At 52.4% G+C, this 17,224-nt stretch overlaps 7 protein-coding genes across 7 annotated transcripts; 4 read left to right on the top strand and 3 right to left on the bottom strand.

Annotated features, from left to right (window-relative positions):
- The first annotated feature begins 25 nt into the window (after positions 1-25).
- Positions 26-1,945, top strand: BO70DRAFT_52050 (questin oxidase family protein). Its single transcript, XM_025548510.1, has 6 exons — positions 26-88; positions 162-352; positions 403-705; positions 768-1,127; positions 1,185-1,595; positions 1,669-1,945. Exons 2-6 carry the CDS (start codon positions 202-204, stop codon positions 1,761-1,763), a joined length of 1,320 nt encoding a protein of 439 aa, XP_025398665.1. The 5' UTR covers positions 26-88; positions 162-201; the 3' UTR covers positions 1,764-1,945.
- A 1-nt stretch (position 1,946) lies between these two features.
- On the top strand, positions 1,947-3,983 carry BO70DRAFT_52119 (uncharacterized protein). Its single transcript, XM_025548511.1, has 2 exons — positions 1,947-3,752; positions 3,854-3,983. Exon 1 carries the CDS (start codon positions 2,082-2,084, stop codon positions 3,555-3,557), a length of 1,476 nt encoding a protein of 491 aa, XP_025398664.1. The 5' UTR covers positions 1,947-2,081; the 3' UTR covers positions 3,558-3,752; positions 3,854-3,983.
- Positions 3,840-7,165, bottom strand: BO70DRAFT_51945 (glutamine-dependent NAD(+) synthetase). Its single transcript, XM_025548509.1, has 13 exons — positions 7,031-7,165; positions 6,853-6,971; positions 6,649-6,799; positions 6,523-6,581; positions 6,266-6,455; positions 6,188-6,213; positions 6,040-6,131; positions 5,410-5,987; positions 5,009-5,343; positions 4,948-4,951; positions 4,838-4,880; positions 4,359-4,776; positions 3,840-4,232 (listed from the first exon to the last, which is right to left on the bottom strand). The coding sequence occupies exons 1-13, from the start codon at positions 7,057-7,059 to the stop codon at positions 4,123-4,125; spliced, it is 2,154 nt and encodes a 717-aa protein (XP_025398663.1). The 5' UTR covers positions 7,060-7,165; the 3' UTR covers positions 3,840-4,122.
- A 313-nt stretch (positions 7,166-7,478) lies between these two features.
- On the top strand, positions 7,479-9,193 carry BO70DRAFT_362805 (NAD(+) diphosphatase). Its single transcript, XM_025543406.1, has 3 exons — positions 7,479-7,669; positions 7,725-8,171; positions 8,240-9,193. The coding sequence occupies exons 1-3, from the start codon at positions 7,573-7,575 to the stop codon at positions 8,944-8,946; spliced, it is 1,251 nt and encodes a 416-aa protein (XP_025398662.1). The 5' UTR covers positions 7,479-7,572; the 3' UTR covers positions 8,947-9,193.
- Positions 9,194-9,249: 56 nt separating this feature from the next.
- On the bottom strand, positions 9,250-13,663 carry BO70DRAFT_380236 (uncharacterized protein). Its single transcript, XM_025545397.1, has 2 exons — positions 13,147-13,663; positions 9,250-13,095 (listed from the first exon to the last, which is right to left on the bottom strand). Exons 1-2 carry the CDS (start codon positions 13,534-13,536, stop codon positions 9,256-9,258), a joined length of 4,230 nt encoding a protein of 1,409 aa, XP_025398661.1. The 5' UTR covers positions 13,537-13,663; the 3' UTR covers positions 9,250-9,255.
- Positions 13,664-14,012: 349 nt separating this feature from the next.
- On the top strand, positions 14,013-15,710 carry BO70DRAFT_387809 (putative flavin dependent monooxygenase). Its single transcript, XM_025545931.1, has 2 exons — positions 14,013-14,208; positions 14,263-15,710. Exons 1-2 carry the CDS (start codon positions 14,138-14,140, stop codon positions 15,677-15,679), a joined length of 1,488 nt encoding a protein of 495 aa, XP_025398660.1. The 5' UTR covers positions 14,013-14,137; the 3' UTR covers positions 15,680-15,710.
- A 21-nt stretch (positions 15,711-15,731) lies between these two features.
- BO70DRAFT_362803 (HD domain-containing protein) lies at positions 15,732-16,798 on the bottom strand. The gene is made up of 3 exons (XM_025543405.1): positions 16,501-16,798; positions 16,066-16,429; positions 15,732-16,012 (listed from the first exon to the last, which is right to left on the bottom strand). Exons 1-3 carry the CDS (start codon positions 16,746-16,748, stop codon positions 15,914-15,916), a joined length of 711 nt encoding a protein of 236 aa, XP_025398659.1. The 5' UTR covers positions 16,749-16,798; the 3' UTR covers positions 15,732-15,913.
- Between the last annotated feature and the right edge of the window lie 426 nt (positions 16,799-17,224).

Here is a 17,224-nt window from a genome sequence, read left to right as displayed (position 1 = left end):
AAGTCCCCGGCTGCAGTTGCTCGGTGGACGGAGTCCTGCCGCATGACCACGCCCTTGACAAGACGTAGCAGTTTGTTGACCTGCCAAAGTCCATTTCCTCTCGAGAGACCGTGGTTCTCATTGGCTTCTGCCCAGTCTGATCGTTCTGTCACTTTAGCTAGGCCCACTACACTCCATCCAGAGTATCGACAGATAACAACGATGGCCACGGCAAAGAAGGTCCGTCTTTCAGTCGCGGATTCGGGTGTCTTCTCGCACGGGATCAGAGAGGACACCGCTCGGACGGCGAGTGACCTTCTCCAGGAGGACATGGAAAAGCACCATGTGTTCTTCAATGACTCGGGATTTCATAGTAGGCTATCGGTGTTCAGTGTGCTATCCCAGCTTAACCAACTGCCACAGATCACATTCCCCACCTTATCCTAAGTATGTATGCTCTCGGAGCTTCGCCGGACGAGATAAAAGCCGCCTATGCGAGTAACAAAAGCTACCAGCGCCCAGCACTTCCGGTAGACAACGCGGTGGTTCGATCTCTACACGATAAGGAACACTTCGGGAAGTGTCTTGGAAGAGAGAAACACTATAGTAATTTCCTCGCATTCTTCCAGCAGGAGATTGATGAGAAAGGCGTGGAAAAGGTTCTTAATGAGCATCTCTTCTCCGGGGATGAGATCGCAGAGGATATGCTGGAGAGGATGTTTGGGGGTATGTGATGTTTGATTCTGGGGGACTTTGGGCTTTCCGGAGGGCGTGCTGATTGTCTCTAGGCCTTATTCACCCATTCATACACTCCGGCTTTGGAATTGAGTTCAATCAACCCGCCATCGTTGCTGAAGGTCTCGCGCAGACGGCTGTCCATGAGAATTGGATAGGTCCGTTGTTCTTCCGGCCGGTTGAGAAGGCAGCGGGGGGTATAGGTAACCCAGGGAAGAAGTCAATGCTGCAGATTCTGGAGGAGATCCGTGCGGATAAAAAATTGACGGGCTCGTCGCGTTGGGACGATAGCACTAGGATGAAGAACGGAGTGCTTAAGAGAGCGCCCGATGAGATGATGAAATACGCAGCGGAATTTACCGTATCTGCTGATCAGGTGCAGGAGAAAATTGCCGAGATCATCAATACAGTGGGTAAGTTGTTCCCGAGTGGATTGATTGGCGGTGTTTGGTATTAACCCCGAGGCTTAGCATACTATACCAGTGCTGCTCAACGCCCGGACAAGCAGATCAAGTTCGATTTCTTCTTCATCCATGGTGTCAACTCGTCTATCTTTCTCTCGAAGATCGCCTCGCTCCCGTTTGTAGAGGAGCATGTCAAGTTGCGACTCCTGGAATGGACAGGCCGGGTAGATCTGATGCTCTACGTGGCCTACGGTGCGCCGAATCTCCATCTCGATGAGATCACCAGTTATACGGCGTCGAGGAGCTGGGAGTCGATCTTCGCATACAGCACCGCTCAATCGGGAGACGATGGACACCTGCCCAAGCTGGTGCGCGCGTTGAAGAATGGCGAGAGGGTGTGCCGGCCGTTCGAGGCTCAGGCCCAAGAGCGTGGGCTAAAGATCACGGGTGATATGTGGCTTAAAATTGCAAATATGGGTAGGTCGACCCTGTCAGGGACATGTATGGAGTACTGTAATCAATTGAGTTTCGTACTAACTGCACCTCCCAGTGATGGATTCGACGCGGGATCAGCATGCCTTGTGGGTCAGAGGCGCGGGCTTTGACGAAGCTTGGAATGAGTTTGGCGGACGATCTCGGCTTTGAACATTGACAATTTGTTTTCGATGAACGATGGACGATGTATAGTGACTTGGAGGAGGTCCAAATTGTATAGTCTGCCTGTACTGTATGTGTATGTAATCCCAGTTTGGTGGGGATCACGTGGTGATTGGGAAGGGCGAGTGGGGCGATCCCCAACATCGCCGCGGGAGCTCTCATAATCATCTCTCCTCTTGAATGAACTACTTCCCCTTCCGATCTACTCCATCCCCTCGTTCGTTGCTTTTTCCGCCTTCCCCTGCGTGAGACACATCTTTCCATCGGTCCCAAGGCTCTCCTAGTGTACCCAATCCCTTCTCGACCATGCCCGGGGACGAAGACTCAAACAAAAACCGAGATTCCGCCGCTACCTCCGACTCTCGCCGATGGCCTGACGACGAGAACCCGTTTGTCGCGTTTCGTCGATATGCCGACGAACAGGTTTCGTCCGTGCTACAGTCCGTGATGGGCATTCCCTCGATGTCCTCGAGGCCTTCCTCCGGTAGATGGGCCGTTTTCGAGGAGGATGACACCTTTCGCCAGAAAAACCACAGTGAAACCAAGGGTCAGGACAATGCGCCGGGATCAGGACCGGGCGCAACTGACGGCTCGGGCGATGCGCCTTCTCCTCACTCTCACAGTCCCAACAATATGCGCCAGTCGCACCAATGGCCCGAATGGCAGGACCCTCGCCCCGGAAGAACCCTTTTCGATAGCGATGTAGATTTCTTCGATATCTTCTTCAACAGATTCTGGCCTGATGAATACCACCACCCCTCTCGCTTCTTCCAGCCTTACCACAACCACCACCAACACCCCATGCTCTCGGGTCCGGCCACACACTTCCCTTGGCCGATGGGCTACATCCTGTTTAACCCCTACTCGCCTCTGATTCTAGAACGCCAGGCGCAGTTCCAGTACCACAATGACTCCGGAGTGTTTTCGTCTCTCATGTCGTCTTTCAGTCGCTCGTCGGAATGCGATCCCGCAGAACCCCAATGGCGAGAGGCATTCGAGGATCTCATTCGTCTCGAGAATGGCAAGCCCATGCTCGATCGTGACCCCGCGGTCAGCGCCAGCGGTAAGCGCGAACACTGGGGGACCTGGCTGTCGGGCTTGGTGAACCGGGGTAGTCTGGGTGATACGTGGAAATCGATTCTCTCTGAACCGGATACCCACCCCTTCCCTAAAATCGCATCCGAGGACCACAAGCACAAGGGCGATGACGCAAAGCCCTTGAGAGAGGACTTCATTTCCAGGAATGCGACCGAACCCCCTCGGAATGAGACCGACTCCGGAAGTATGACAGAACAAGAACTTTACGACCGTTTCCTGGACGACATCTCGGCCCGTGAACGCGAGTTCTCCAGAACCGTGCTGGATAGTCCTCTCCTACGCCTCATTCTACAAGATACACACCGACCCCGAGACACCGACACCGACATCGAAAATTGGTTCGAGCGTGCATCTGGCAAACATATAACCCCTGCCTCTGACACATCTCCCAAAAGCGAACCCCAGACAGGCTCTTCAGAAAGTAGTACCGAACCAGCCCCGGAAAAACACTACGTGGTTTCAACCTTCATCAAAACAGAACGCAGCCGGCTTCCCGATGGCTCTATCCAGACAAAGACTACACGCACCAAGCGGTTTGCAGATGGGCGTGAGGAGAGCAATGAATCTCAGGATATTGTAATGCCTCAGCATGCGTCGCATGCGCAAGTCGCATCTACTGGTCAGGGTACTAGCCAGGAAGGTCCTGAATCTGATCAGAAGGACGGCTGGTTTTGGAAAAGCTAGTTAGCTATCCATCTATACGTAGAACCGGGCTTCTACTTCCTTTCTCTCTACTTCTTGTCATTCCCTTCTTCTTTTCTTTCCTCTCTTCTTCTGTCGCCATTCCATTTCTCTTTTTCTCTCTCTTTTCTTTATATACTTCCTTCCACCCCTTGGACTTGGATTCGGATTTCCTACCGTCATATTTCAAAATTTAGCGTAGGTTTCTTTATTTGGCGTTATTATGAAGAAAACCACCTTTAACACAACCTCAATTCTCTTGACTAACTATCTATATTGATCCCTTCTATCATCCAAAGTTGATGACTTGATTGTGGTGCCAATCGCGCATTCATATCAGTTCTCATAAAAAGCTCAGTTTGATGAGCTTCACACATGTCTTTCTTATTACGTTTCGCAGAGTACTGGTAACAAAGTTCCATGTCTGTATTTCTCAATCACCGTGAAGCGTTACGTAACGTATATATCTTTGTATGCGATTGCATCAGGATTTATCGTAGACAGTCACCTTTCTAAGGCTAGCTAGGTAGGTACGTATCAGTTCGTCTGTCTCAGACTGTGGATTAGTTTAGTCAGCCTTGACGCTTTTCTTCTGCGCCTTCCCGACGGTCCATCCCTTGGACTCCCAGAACTCAACGCTCTCCTCCATCTTCTTATAGGCCCATGAGAAAGAAGGATCTAGATAGCTCAAAGTTAGCCTTGCCTTGCTATTTGACCACCGGGTCGTTTGTAATCGGAGCTATGGAAGCCCATTTCAAACCCCACACTGAGAGAAGGTGGTAAGAGAGAGAAGAGAGCACGTACACAGGAATTGTCTCAGATCATGGCGGTTATCATCAGGACTGTACTGTTCAGCATGATAACTGGGGGTAAGCACAGTCATCTTGTGTCTGTTAATTGAGTAATTATAGAAGAAATGGCGTGTCTTTTCGTAAATCTCTCGCGGACTGTACTCGTTACCCCACATGTGGAGGAGCCGCTCGTACATGGACCAGGGGCCCAGCTTGGATACCTTGCGGAGGTACCCAAAGACAGAGAGTTCGGCGTATGTGACGCCCATGTCGGCTTCGTCGGATTGCACATATGTGGCTGTGATGGGCTCAAGTTCGGCGGTGGGGGTGGCGCTGAGGAATTCGTGCAGGATGGGGAGTTCGAAGGCGTCGCGGGACCAGGCGATGAATTTCTTGAGATCGACTTTACTGATGGAGCCGATGGGGTTGAGCTGGGGTTGGGGGGTTAGTTTGCAGTGGTGATTGAAGAGGGTTGGGGGGGGTGAGACGTACATCTGCACTACTGGCGTCATATTTGGTCAAGTAACCGCGAAGACTGGATGTGTCAGTTATTTTGAACGTTTAATGGGTCATTTCAAGCCTATAAGGTAGATTGTACACACCATTCTGGAGTCCGTTAGTATCTTGGTTACTCAGGTAGGGGGGGGGGGGGTCGGTACATACCATCAACATTAGAAGAGCCCAAGACAAGCAGTCCACCGCCCCCGGGACGCTGACGAACAGTTGGAAGCAACGAAGCAAACAAGTAAGAAAGAACCATCCTCAGACGCGCTTGGATGTTCTGCAGGGCTTGGTTCTCGGCTCGGGTTCCGCCGTGGAGCGCAAACTTGGGCTGGAAGCTTGTCACGACAGTGAATAGGTTCGTTAGGGCCGTGACAACAGTGTCAAAATTGAAATCAGTGTGGTAGGAGCCAATGTCTGCCGCAAGCTTCTTAGCTCGGTCTCTCGTCTCCTTGCTGGAATTCTGTGTGCCCATGTAGCTCGTATGGAAGATGCGACTGGGATAAGTTGATTAGTTTATGGTCGTAATGATCTGCCTTGCCGAGAGAATATAGCGAACTCACTTGCAGACCTCCTGGCTCGTAGTTGGAACCCAGGTAGACTCCGCCGGCTCTGCGCAGAGTCTGCGCACATCCTTGATGACCTGTTGGTTTCCTTCTCCGACTGCCTTGATGACTTCCCTGCACATGGAGTGTACGATGGTAGCAGTGGCGCAGCTGTCGATGCCGCCACTCAAAGGGACAAAGTATCCAGCAGCACCGCTCCGCCGCAGGTAGTCCCAAAGCCAGCAGGCCGGACCAAGAGCGATCTCTTCCTCTGGGGTGTGATAGCGTGGTTTAAAGGCTTCCGTAGGAGCAAGACCAGGTTCAGCTTCTTTGTCCAGACGAGACAGTCTAGTGTCTAGGTCGAGACGGACGTATGGAGTCTGTTTGCTGGCCTGCATGCTGCGACTTTTACTAGAGCGGTATGATCGAACCTCTTCAATATCAACAGTAGCCGTAATGACCTCCACATCATTCAAGGAGAATTGGGAGCCCTGAGCAACGACATTGCCGTTGATGACGATCAATGCGCAACCATCATAGTATAGTCGGTCACCGTCGCAGCCTTGTTGATTCGCGTAAAGATAGATGCCTCCACTCTAGAAGGGAAATTAGATTTAGAGGCTGGTTGCTAGTTGGAAGGGTTCCCACCAATTTCGTAGCCTGAGTGATGAGGTTGATACGGGTATCAAGCTTCCTCAGTTCGTGATGGCTTCCAGAGGAGTTGGAGATGATTTCGACACCTAATTTCAAGACAAGTCAGATATCACGGTATGGCAAAGATAAGTGGTTAGCATACCTGCAAGGCCGTACGGGATGTGAGGTCTATGAACATTAGCCGCGTCTCAAACTAAAACGTGACGAGTAGAATGAGTACCCATTGGGAGTGAAGAGCTCCTCGCAGGTTTCCAGACCCAGACATGTATCCTTAGTGCTGATAACGGCATCGCCAAACGGCACTTTGTACTGCCCGGTAATCTTGCCGACAATCTGCTCCAGGTAGTAGTCCTCGACTTCCTGAGGGCGTTGCCAGGGAGTGAAGTATCTCATTTCCCTGTAGTTTCCATCTAGCAACGAACGAATGGGGGTTAGCTAAGAGATGGACCTTGACGGAATGGAGAACGTGTTATGCACCATTAGCGAGCCACATCTTAGGACGGATCAGGATGATCTTGCGGTTGTAGAAGATAATGCTAGCAAATTAATGAGATAAGTACGAACAAACCCAATTCGCTGTATCAGAGTATGATCATGGCTAACCGGCAGTTGTAAATAACGTTCCTGTGTCTAACAGGAGCCCCCACATCACAGACGATGTCTTGACAGTCAGGATGGTCAATGATGCGCGCGAACATCTCCCATGAGTGCAGAAAGGTATCGCCCTCGAGGAAAGCGTCCAGACAGCCATATCCTGAGCCATTGTCAGCAATGCGGCTCATCAATCCGCTAACCTGTGATGATCACCTGTTATTTCCAGTTCAGGCCCGACTCGAAGCGAGGCACCGGCAGCCTTAGCTTTGCGGATACTCTCGATGATCCGCTCACAGTTGCCCTCAAAGTCGAGAGCCCACTGGTTGAGGGAGCTAGGAGGGACATTGTTAGCCTCGATCTGATAAGCGTGGGGACTTTTCGAGTCACACACCATGTTGCGAGCGTGACAAGGTGCCCCATGATGAGTCCTTCTTGGCAGTGCACAGTAGTACCAATTGAAATCCGGGGGAAAGCAAGGGTGCATCCAAAACGGATCTCCGTACAACCTGCCCGAACGGAGGGTTTCTGTGGCAGCAGCGGGGCTTGTGGATTGTTGATGCTGGGGAGTTGGAGATAACCGGCAAAAGCAGCCATGACGCCGGTCACGTGTGTGGGGAGCTCCCCTCCTGCCCCTCAGCGGTACTCGTATTACCATCTCCGGCCTCATTATTGATTACGCAACCGCCGCAGAGACGGTAACCGGGATACCACCAGACCGGTTCCGGACACCCGTAGCGCAGTTCCTCGGCTTTTGACGGGCGCTGATTAATCCATCGTTATCGGGACGATGAGGAGGCACAAAAAGGCGCCGATGCTTCTCTGGAGTGCTCTGTACATGCCGCTTCTCAGATATCCAAACTTTGTCCTTCTCCAGACCTGCAGACGTCATATTCTCAATCTCACACCCCCGTTAACCCTTACCTCCAGTCCACGATGAGTGGCGATTCCCAGATTCCTAACCCCGCGCATATACAAGCCGACTCGATGCTGGCACGACACTTTGGGCGAGAAACGGTGAACTATTTCTCCAGTGCGTACACCCAACCCTCCTATCTCTGCCACTCCTAGACTAACAATCTCTTCAGGTTCACCGTTAAACCGTCTATCCTTTCTCCGATCAGACCACACCTTCCTCTCCGCCGCTCTCAAGCACCCCTCCACCCGCTTCGTCCTGATGAAGGACCTCGCGCCACTGACCAGAAACCCCACCGAGCCATATTTCGCCAAGTATGAGGAAGTGCGCACGCTCGTGCCTGACACAATATACGACAAATCCGAGGAGGATTTCCTCAAGGAGTACGACTCGCGGAAGACGATCGCCGCACCGATCTTCCTCGGCCTCGACGAGTCCCATAAGCAGGACGGTCTAGCCTGGAAGATATACACTGGGATACCGTACTTTGCCCTAGACGTGACACCGAGTGGCTCGGACGAGCAACAAACCCACGCCAAAGCCCTAATCAGCGAGGTGGAGGCCAAGGGGCTGATCTTCTTACAGGGAAGGACGATTCTGTCCTTCCCGGCCAACGAAGGTAAATAAGAACCCCCTCTCAAACCGATCTATTCAACCAACAAACCACTCACACAACCCCTCCCCCAGCCGCAATATACGCTCAAGCCCGCGCCCTAATTGACTGGAACACCCGGAACCGCTTCTGCGGCACATGCGGTCACCCAACGATCTCCGTGAACTCAGGCACCAAACGCGCCTGCCCACCCTCGGACGCAGCACTCCTGGCCGCCGGCAAGCCCGCGGAACGACCAGCCTGCAACACAAGGACCACAATCTCGAACCTCTCCTTCCCGCGCACCGATCCCACAATCATCGTGGCTGTCGTCTCCACAGACGCCAAGCGGATCCTCCTCGGCCGTTCCAAGCGCTTCCCCCCCAGCTTCTACTCCACGCTAGCCGGGTTCATCGAGCCCGCGGAATCCGTCGAAGACGCCGTCCGCAGAGAAGTCTGGGAGGAGGCGGGCGTCACGCTGTCGCGCGTCGTCATCCACTCGTCCCAACCCTGGCCCTACCCGGCTAACTTGATGATAGGGGCTATCGCCCAGGTCAGTGACCCGGCGCATGAGACGATCAACCTAGAACATGATCCCGAGTTGGAGGATGCGAAGTGGTTTGATATTGCTGAGGTGGAGGATGCGTTGAGGATTGGCGTCGCGCCGTTGGGCGAGAAGCCCGGTCCGGAATATAAGGAGGGGGGCCTGAGGCTGCCGCCGCCGACGGCCATTGCCAATCAGCTTATTAGAGCGGCTATCAGTCTTGATTTTTTGGATGCGGAGAAGGCTGCGAAGATGTAGATGGATAGATAGATGGATGGTATTGGTGTGCTAGAGGTTATCTTGTTTCTTGGTACTTACTTACCCCGACCGACCCTTTTGCATGGCTTGGATTGCATCCACACATGGCATCTTATAGATGTGTACAGCGTTTGAACAACGTGCTATGAAGAAAAGATGATGTCCAATACGATCATGATATATACTCAGGCTGTCCATCCATATACCTATTCTAAAATAGATGCATGCATGCATACAAAGAATCCAGCGCTATGAATATGCCCCAATCAAAACAGTCATAAGTCATCCCAACCACCCCCTCCCCCCCATTCAAAAATTCGCATATACAGTCCCATCACGCAGCTCATGTATGCTGTCCTTGCTACTCGGTGAGCCCACCTCAGCATACCGCCTCCCATCTCTCAGTTCGTGAATAGTTATTCGACGATGCGATTTCCTGCGCCGTGAGCCCCGGTTGGATAACGATGAATCAGGACGGCCCTCACCTGCTGTCGATATGACGCTTCCCGAATCGCTGAATCCGGCGCTGCTGTAGGGCGTGGCCTCGCGGCTTTCCTGTTCGATCGAGGCCTGGAGTTGGTAATCAGCTACCATTGCCATGCCGTCTTCCTGGTACCATTGGCGCATGTCGGTGGCGTAGGTCTGCTCTTCTGCACCGTATTCTACTGGGGGTCCGTCGACCTGGGCTGCGGTTTTGGTGGCGCTGAATACGGCCCAGGCGCTTGTATCGACGCTAGCTAGCGTCATGGAGTGGTTGAAGCTCTTGACTTGGAAGTTTCGTAGCAGGATGGCGTCGCCTTCCTCTAAAGAGGGGAGGGCTGATTTGTAAGGTCGGAAGATTTGCGTGTAGAGAATGGTACCGGCCAGTGATGGGTCGGTCACTCCGAAGGTTAGGATGTAATCCTTTTTGCCAGACGGGGCCCGAACGGGCGGGCGAATCTCCGCGACCACCGAGATTGTGTCTGTCAGGGCGTTGTAGTGGTCGATGAGTGTGGCAAGGGGTGCGAAATAGGAGTATTCACTGCGCAGTCCGGGGTAATTGCGATTCATATCCAGGAGACGAGCTCGCTTTTCCCCGACCAGCAAGATTTCGTCTTCACTGTGGATTGGTAGGACTAGCTCTTCATCTCCAGAGCCTTCGTACCGTTCTTCCCGCTCGATAGAGGGAATCTGGCCCTTGGGCTTGGAGTCAAGGACTCTGCCCGTATCTGTTGTTGTAGATGTGTCCGGCACTACTTCGACGGTAGACGATGTTTCAGCTTTAAGCTGGATAATCGAACTCTCCTGGGTTGGTTTGGGAGTGGGTGGTGCTTCAACCTCTGGAGGGATTTGGGGAATTTGATTGTCTGTCCCAGCTGCCTGAGAAGGGTCTGGAGTAAACAGCTGGTCTTGTGGGTAAACTGGTAGTTTGGAAGCAACGCCGCCAAAGATGGGCATGCTTTGCGAAACCCCATCTAGTGATAGGCTGGGATCAATGTACTGCGAATCTGACATCTGATCATCTTGAATATGGCTCTGAGATGGTTCCGCGCCATGTTGTTGACTGATACTTGTCGGGGCTTCGGTTGGAAAGCTTCCGGTATTGAAAAGTACGGGATCAATTGGAGGTTCAGCAAGATGTAGAAGATGTTCGGTATCGATATCAGGTTGTTGAGCAAAATGGATACTTTGTGCGATGTTTTCGTCCTCTTCGTGGCCCGATGGATGCGTTGTCACTTCTGCTGGCCGTAGTTCCTCGAAGTCGGCTTGGAAACCCGGGTGTTGGTCGACATCAATACCATGCCTCCTGTCTGGTACTGTTCCAAAGATCTTGCGGTTGGTATCGGCGAAGGGATAGACTTCGTTGTTTTCCAAATGGTCGTCATCCATTGCTCCAGCCTCCAAATGCTCCACCTTGACTCTTTCATCGCCAGGCTGCTCGTCTTCCGCCAGTTCCCCATGCACGCTCTCATCGCTTATCTCTTCGGCTTTCAGTTGATCGTATCCAGCGTTTTTGTCGTCAGGTTGCTCGGCCTGCATGTGTTCATCACTCCCAGGTCCATGCCCTGGCCGGTTCACACTATCTATCTCATCAACACTCCGCTCACCGTCCACCAGTTTGTGCGCTTCCTCATCTTCGGATTGTACAACGTCCTCTTGTTCGGATTTAAAAGGCCTTCCATCAACCGAGTCGAGGTCAACCGGCTTGGCTTCTCGTTCTTGCGCCTCTTGATCATCTTGGTCTGACCAGTCTTCAGCGTCGGAGTTACTAAAATCTCGCTCAACTCTCTGGTCTGCATATTCGGCTCCACCCTCCTCATCTTCCTCATCCTCGTCGTCACTTGATCCTGAACTGCCATAGTCAGAGGCTACATCCGACGATGAGGCATATGACTCTGGCCTTCGAGAAAATGCGGCTACCTGTTCCTGCTGCGTGATGGAAGGCGCTTGGGCGGTCGGGGCAGGCTCTTCATCACTGTCACTATCCAGTACAATGATTTCTGGTTCGGTATTCCTGATGATGGGCTGTGGTGGCGGATAGGGGGCATCGTCCTCCGACGCATATTCAGATTCAACGCGTTCACCATACCGATAGTCGTCATCATATATGCTTTCCGATTCTTCTGACCCCAGAGACTCCTCTCCATCGGATACTTCATCCTCGTCTTCCATATCCTCATCTTCTTCAGCGTAATAGCCATAACCTCTTTTCACATCATCATGAGTTCTCACTGGTGATTGCGCTTCGCTCTCAGAGGAAATCTCAATACTTTCTCTTGTCTCAACTGCGGGTTGTTCCGTATCTTCTTCCGCAATATCTTCGTAGTCCTCAACCATGTCCCCAGAGCGATCTTCAATCACAGAGCTTTGATCGACACTTTCGGAATCATAATCTTCGCTATCCAAATATGTTTCCCGCGACGCATACAAACTGGCACCTGATCCATTATCGTTCTGGCGCTCATTGGGAATTCTCCGCTCTCCAAAGTCATCGCGTGCTTCTCTTGCGTCAAGCTCTTCCTTATCATATTCAGCTTCGGAAATTTCTCCTTCCTGCAATGCAATGTCCTCGGGCTCCTGCTCAACCTCCATATGTTCGGTCACGTCTGAGGCGGCTGTTTGGACAACCGGGGTAGGTGATAATATCCCAATATGCTCAGTCATTCCCACGGCCTCTGCGTATTTGGTCTCCGTTGCAATACTTTCGAATACAGAGGCGGGCTGTACGGTATCATGGCCAGAACCAGCCGCAGGTATGTGTGGTGCCGGATCGGGTGCGGAACTTATGGTTATGTGCTCATCCGATGGCGCATGGGAGACTGCCTCCTTTTCTATACTCATCACCTCTTGGCTGAGAAACGTGGTTGGCCGCGCAGACGAGCCTTGGACGGTGGCTGATATAGATCCAAAATAGCCATGGGGGCTGTTCGATGTACTCACAAGAGGCGAAGGAATGGGAAGACCGGGAGAAGGGATGGGGCGAAGGCGCGGAGTGTCTATCGGAAGGTGACCGGCAAAATTGGGCACATTATGCCTGAACCGACTCAAGGGTTCTGTTCGTTGGGAAAGCTCGGGCAAGAGGAATTGCGCATCCGATTTTGGTTCGTCCACTTGATTCTCTGCGTTGGGCTCAATTGCAACTGGAACCGATTCTGCTGTGACATCGTTCGCCTGTACACCATCTGGCAACTTCTCCGGTATCGTTACCGTGTCGCGAGATTCAGATGGTTGCGGTGACTCCCTAGCCTCTTCCACGTCATCCTCCCCGCCACTCTCTGATTTATACCATGCATCATCGTCGAACATCGCCGTCCAGTCTCCAGGGATATCATTGTCGCCTGGGCTCGCAGGCTCGTCGATGACCCGCCATTGGGTACCGGGCATACTGAATCTCGGCCGTTTCCTTCCCTTCCCGGGGACAAAGCCGTCCTCCTCCTCAAGTGGTTCGTAGACTGTGCGAGTTATGTGACCAAGGGATTTGCGCGATCGGTCAACGAATGCCGGCGATTGCCACGCATGTGAATTCGAATTCGCATGTAGCTCGTCTAGGTTGGCGCGGCCGTTGGCAGTAGGCGTAGACGGTGTCTTGATCGCATCGTCGGTAGCAGGTGACGGCGACGAAGAACGGTCTATACTGACGGTTGAAAGGTGCTGAGAAGAACGCCAGACCTAGTCCTGGTAAGCATCTAGATGCATTCAATACCTTGATTGACGAAGTACCTCAAGGAGCACATTGTTGTCGAAGTGTACATCCCACGCGACAAACCTCCCGGGCGTTTGGTTCTCCGCATCATGATCCAAAAACCTCGCTCCAGCTAGGCGGAGATAAACACTGTCGCCAATTCCAATCTGTGACTTCGCGACCTCTTGTGCGACGTGCCCATGGAAAACCACCTTGACCTGTCCGTTTGTTCGTCGGAGGCGGAAGTCCGGTTCAGCTACGAGGAGGCTAATGGACCGGGTAGACGACGAGTAAGGCCATAGTAAGGTGACAACCGCGTGGATAGAGCTTTCCGACAAGTTCTCGAGGGTTGGGGAAAGCTGCGCGATGGGGACCGGGGTCGACCGCAGAGGTTCGGAGGCCGGAGGCTGTTTTTCGTGGATGTCCATCGCTGCGGGCGGTTAATGGTCATGGGAGTTCCACATTGTTTTCATCACCAGGAGTGCATATCACAGAGGCCGCTCATGCACGGAGAAAGACGTAGTCGCTGTAAGGTTGGCGTTGGGGGTGGTTGAGAATGAGAAATGTGTTGGTTGAAGCCCAGAGTTCCGACGCGCGGGAGATTCCAACTTCCAGATTGCGGAGAGGCAGCTCTTTCCCGCCCGTACCGGAGCCGTAATATTACCTCCCATCCCACCCCGGAGACCCTCGTCGCACGGGTAACCTACGTCAGACACCGTAAGCGCGTGCTTATTGTCGTTCTGTGGAAAGGTGTCAGGGCCGACAAGCATTTGGTTGCAGCAAGCTAAAGATATGGCCTGATTCTACTAGACCAGAGACAGAATGCAGCTCTCTGGCTTGTGTTGCAAAGCACGGCATCCACGGCGGGGTTGATGCAATCGCCATTAGTTATTGGGAATATCTTATCGGCTCGTCTCCGACACCCATCCATTCTATTCTCTCTTCTCTCCGATCGATGGGCTCCACAAAGACATGACTTCACTGACTCTATCTCCCTACCCCATAATCTCTTCATAGCTTCCCTCAAACATGGTGCTCTCAAAGCAAATCCGCCGGGTAGCAGTCATTGGGGCCGGCCCGTCAGGCCTGGCTGCGGTAAAGTATAGGCCCCATCATAGTATCGCGGGGGCTCCAGTTGCTAACCAGAACACTAGATACCTCCTTGCCGAAAAGCATTTTGAGCGGGTTGATGTCTTCGAAAAGAGAAGCTCTGCTGGCGGAGTCTGGAACTACTGTCCGGGGACCTTGAAGGAGAACTTGATAACTGCTGTCCCCCAACTGGACCCGAACAGACCGCTCGAAGAGCCATTATGGTACCCGACAGCAGGGCAGGAGAAACCTCTGGAGCCCGTTTTCGTGTCTCCTCTCTATAAGCACCTGGACACCAATATTCCCAAGGAGCTGATGGGATACGGTGATCAGTCATTCGAGCCTGACTCTCAGGTGTTCCCGAAGCATTTCACAGTGAAGAAATATCTAGATGAATATGCGGAAGAAATTAGAGACATTATTCGTTTTGAGACGCAAGTCGTGGATTTGAGGAAGGCTGGTGGTGTTGCTGACCCTTGGTCTTTGACAACGAAAAGTCTGCGTGAGGGTACAGAGAAGACGCATTCATACGACGCTGTAGTCGTCGCCAGTGGACACTACGATGTCCCATATACGCCGGATATTCTAGGGATCAGCGACTGGAATACCAGATACCCGGGCATCATCTCACATTCCAGACTATTTGACTCTGCGGAGTTCTTCCGCCAGAAGAAGGTCATCGTTGTGGGGACTTCAGCATCTGGACTGGATATCGGTAACCAGATCAGTGAAGTGTGCAAGGGCGCTTTATTGATTTCGCAACGCTCCGAATCACCCTTAGCACCAACTGTTCCATCCCCAAACAAAATCTACCGTCCAGAGATTGTGGAGTTTCTGCCACCAGGGTCCCACGAGCGGGCCGTCCGTTTTGCAGATGGCCACATCGAACAGGATATCGATGCGATTGTATTCTGTACGGGATATCTCTACTCCTTTCCTTTTCTACCATCGCTCGAACGCCCCGTGATCTCCAATGGACGCCGCGCCCAGAACACGTACCAACACCTTTTCTATATCTACGACCCCACGCTTGTCTTCCCAGCCCTCCCACAGCGAATTATTCCTCTCCCCCTATCGGAGAACCAGGCCGCCGTGTTTGCCCGTGTCTGGTCTGGGAGACTGAGCCTTCCGGCCCAAGACGAGATGAGAGCTTGGGAAGACTCGACCATAGCCGAAAAGGGGAACGAGACACCGTTTCATTTTCTCTCTTTCCCGCTGGATGCTGATTACTTGAACTTCTTCCATGACTGGGCAGCTAGGGCTGAACCCCGACAGGGTCTTGCCAACGATGGAAATGGAAAACAGTGCAATTACTGGGGCGAGAAACAGAAATGGATACGAAGAATGCTGCCGGAGATCAAACGGACCTTTTTGGAAAAAGCCCAGGAGCGGGACTCTATCAAGACTCTTGAGCAACTCGGTTATGACTTTGAGAAGTGGAAAAGGGAACAAGACGACGGTGTTTCAGCACCTAAATTATAGACGCTACTTGTAATGAATTATATATATAGAGGACTTCATACAGGAGTTAGAACACGGTTTAAATTCCAGAAGCCTACCTGGCCATTCTGAATGCAAGCCAGTGGAAACTATAAGACAACCTTAACCTGGTGTAGATGTCAAAGAAAACGCCAGTACAGTCTAGTCGGCCTCGCTTAACTATCTATACTAACCTATCCAAAACGCGACAAAGGAACGAATATAATAGAAGGGCAACTATATACCAGTCACCAGCATGGTCTCCTCATCCCACCATTTCTTAAACATCGTCAATCTCTCCGTGCGTTTCCTCGCCATCTTCCTGCCAGTGTTCGTCTAATGCCCCGTATTAGCCAAGAACTCCCAAGCCCTTATATCGACATTCTTACCTTCATCATCCCCTCGAGCTTCTCCAGCTTCTCATCGATATGCTCCCTCACATTCTGCATACCCGCCAACGGCAGCTTGGCCCCTCCAAACGTAAACGTCCGGCCAATCCCAATCGCCCCGATGGCATCAATGCGATCCGCATCCTGGACAATCCCGAGTTCAGGATGCTGCTGCAACGCCCGCTGGACCTTTGCTGGGTCCTTGATCTCCGACGAATAGGAAACGTGGTCGACTACCGTTTCAACGATGGCCGCTAGATCGGCGGAGGCCCCAGCTTGCTCAAGAACCAGTGCAATCTTGGAAGTCTGTTGCCCATTGACCGCTGGGGGTAGGTACTTCCGGTCATTCACGTCATGGAGGAGGCTATTTGTTTCTTCTGGTGAGTGGACGGTTGAGCAGCAGAGGGAGGGGGGAGTGGCGGTTAGTTCACTTACGCGGCGAGAAGCACCACGGTAGGGTCGTATTTATTCTGGTTATCGTGATCTTCATACTCCAGGGCGAGGATATGCATGGATAGAGTCAGGACCCGAAGGATGTGGTCGAAGTCATGAGAAGCATCGTAGTTCATCATGTGCAATTGCACTTCTTCGGCGATGACTCTGAATAGGCGGTCCTCTGCTGGGAGGAGGTGGCCGTATGGCGCTGAGCGCGCCGATCTGAGTAGCTTGTCTACCGAATCCATGATGTTTGATTATGGTTTCTGGGGGTGGGGGGGAGGAGAAATGAAGTCGGGGTTTGGGGGGGGGTCTTCTCTGGGGTCTGGTCTTAAACCGGGCTGATGGGGCTGTACGCGAAAGATGTTTGACGGGAGAAAAAAACAACAACAAAGGACGAATGGTGGCGGACGGTTGCTCCCCTGGAATGGAATGTTCCTCGGCTGTCCAATCCCCACGCCTCACGTCTCACGGTCTTTCTTATGTACACTGGTTGGTGGGAGAACATTGGGGCCCTCACCTCCCTAAAATCTGGCCAAGAAATGTCCTGTCAGGCGGGAGGGGGACCTGACTTGCTTGGCTTCTTAGGACCAGGCGAGTGATGAGACAGCACCTGTATCTGGGTCTGGATTGGAATATTGCCAAGTGCCTGGATGGACGTGACGTGTCTGAAGAATACTGATTGATTTGGGTCCATCTACGTGACTTTGGTAAAGATGCCGAG

The sequence above is a fragment of the Aspergillus heteromorphus genome (assembly GCF_003184545.1).
Source record: "Aspergillus heteromorphus CBS 117.55 chromosome Unknown BO70scaffold_15, whole genome shotgun sequence".
NCBI classification, from domain to species: domain Eukaryota; kingdom Fungi; phylum Ascomycota; class Eurotiomycetes; order Eurotiales; family Aspergillaceae; genus Aspergillus; species Aspergillus heteromorphus.
The sequence above is the reverse complement of the archived record's forward strand: the minus strand, read 5'-3'. Positions and strand labels throughout refer to the sequence as shown.

Bases quoted from the DNA above. Each gene is read 5' to 3' on its own strand.
- BO70DRAFT_52050 (XM_025548510.1), top strand. From the start codon at position 202: ATGGCCACGGCAAAGAAGGTCCGTCTTTCAGTCGCGGATTCGGGTGTC. The intron at 706-767 runs GTATGTGATGTT...GATTGTCTCTAG, and splicing joins GCTGGAGAGGATGTTTGGGG to GCCTTATTCACCCATTCATA. The intron at 1,128-1,184 runs GTAAGTTGTTCC...CCCGAGGCTTAG, and splicing joins CGAGATCATCAATACAGTGG to CATACTATACCAGTGCTGCT.
- BO70DRAFT_51945 (XM_025548509.1), bottom strand. From the start codon at position 7,059: ATGGGGCACCTTGTCACGCTCGCAACATG. The intron at 6,456-6,522 runs GTGCATAACACG...GTTCGTTGCTAG, and splicing joins TAAGATGTGGCTCGCTAATG to ATGGAAACTACAGGGAAATG. The intron at 6,132-6,187 runs GTATGCTAACCA...TCTTGAAATTAG, and splicing joins CATCCCGTACGGCCTTGCAG to GTGTCGAAATCATCTCCAAC.
- BO70DRAFT_362805 (XM_025543406.1), top strand. From the start codon at position 7,573: ATGAGTGGCGATTCCCAGATTCCTAACCCCGCGCATATACAAGCCGAC. The intron at 7,670-7,724 runs GTGCGTACACCC...CAATCTCTTCAG, and splicing joins AACGGTGAACTATTTCTCCA to GTTCACCGTTAAACCGTCTA. The intron at 8,172-8,239 runs GTAAATAAGAAC...CCCCTCCCCCAG, and splicing joins GTCCTTCCCGGCCAACGAAG to CCGCAATATACGCTCAAGCC.
- BO70DRAFT_362803 (XM_025543405.1), bottom strand. From the start codon at position 16,748: ATGGATTCGGTAGACAAGCTACTCAGATCGGCGCGCTCAGCGCCATAC. The intron at 16,430-16,500 runs GTAAGTGAACTA...AGAAACAAATAG, and splicing joins ACCGTGGTGCTTCTCGCCGC to CCTCCTCCATGACGTGAATG. The intron at 16,013-16,065 runs GTAAGAATGTCG...ACGGGGCATTAG, and splicing joins AGCTCGAGGGGATGATGAAG to ACGAACACTGGCAGGAAGAT.
- BO70DRAFT_380236 (XM_025545397.1), bottom strand. From the start codon at position 13,536: ATGGACATCCACGAAAAACAGCCTCCGGCCTCCGAACCTCTGCGGTCG. The intron at 13,096-13,146 runs GTACTTCGTCAA...TACCAGGACTAG, and splicing joins ACAACAATGTGCTCCTTGAG to GTCTGGCGTTCTTCTCAGCA.
- BO70DRAFT_52119 (XM_025548511.1), top strand. From the start codon at position 2,082: ATGCCCGGGGACGAAGACTCAAACAAAAACCGAGATTCCGCCGCTACC.
- BO70DRAFT_387809 (XM_025545931.1), top strand. From the start codon at position 14,138: ATGGTGCTCTCAAAGCAAATCCGCCGGGTAGCAGTCATTGGGGCCGGC. The intron at 14,209-14,262 runs GTATAGGCCCCA...CCAGAACACTAG, and splicing joins TCAGGCCTGGCTGCGGTAAA to ATACCTCCTTGCCGAAAAGC.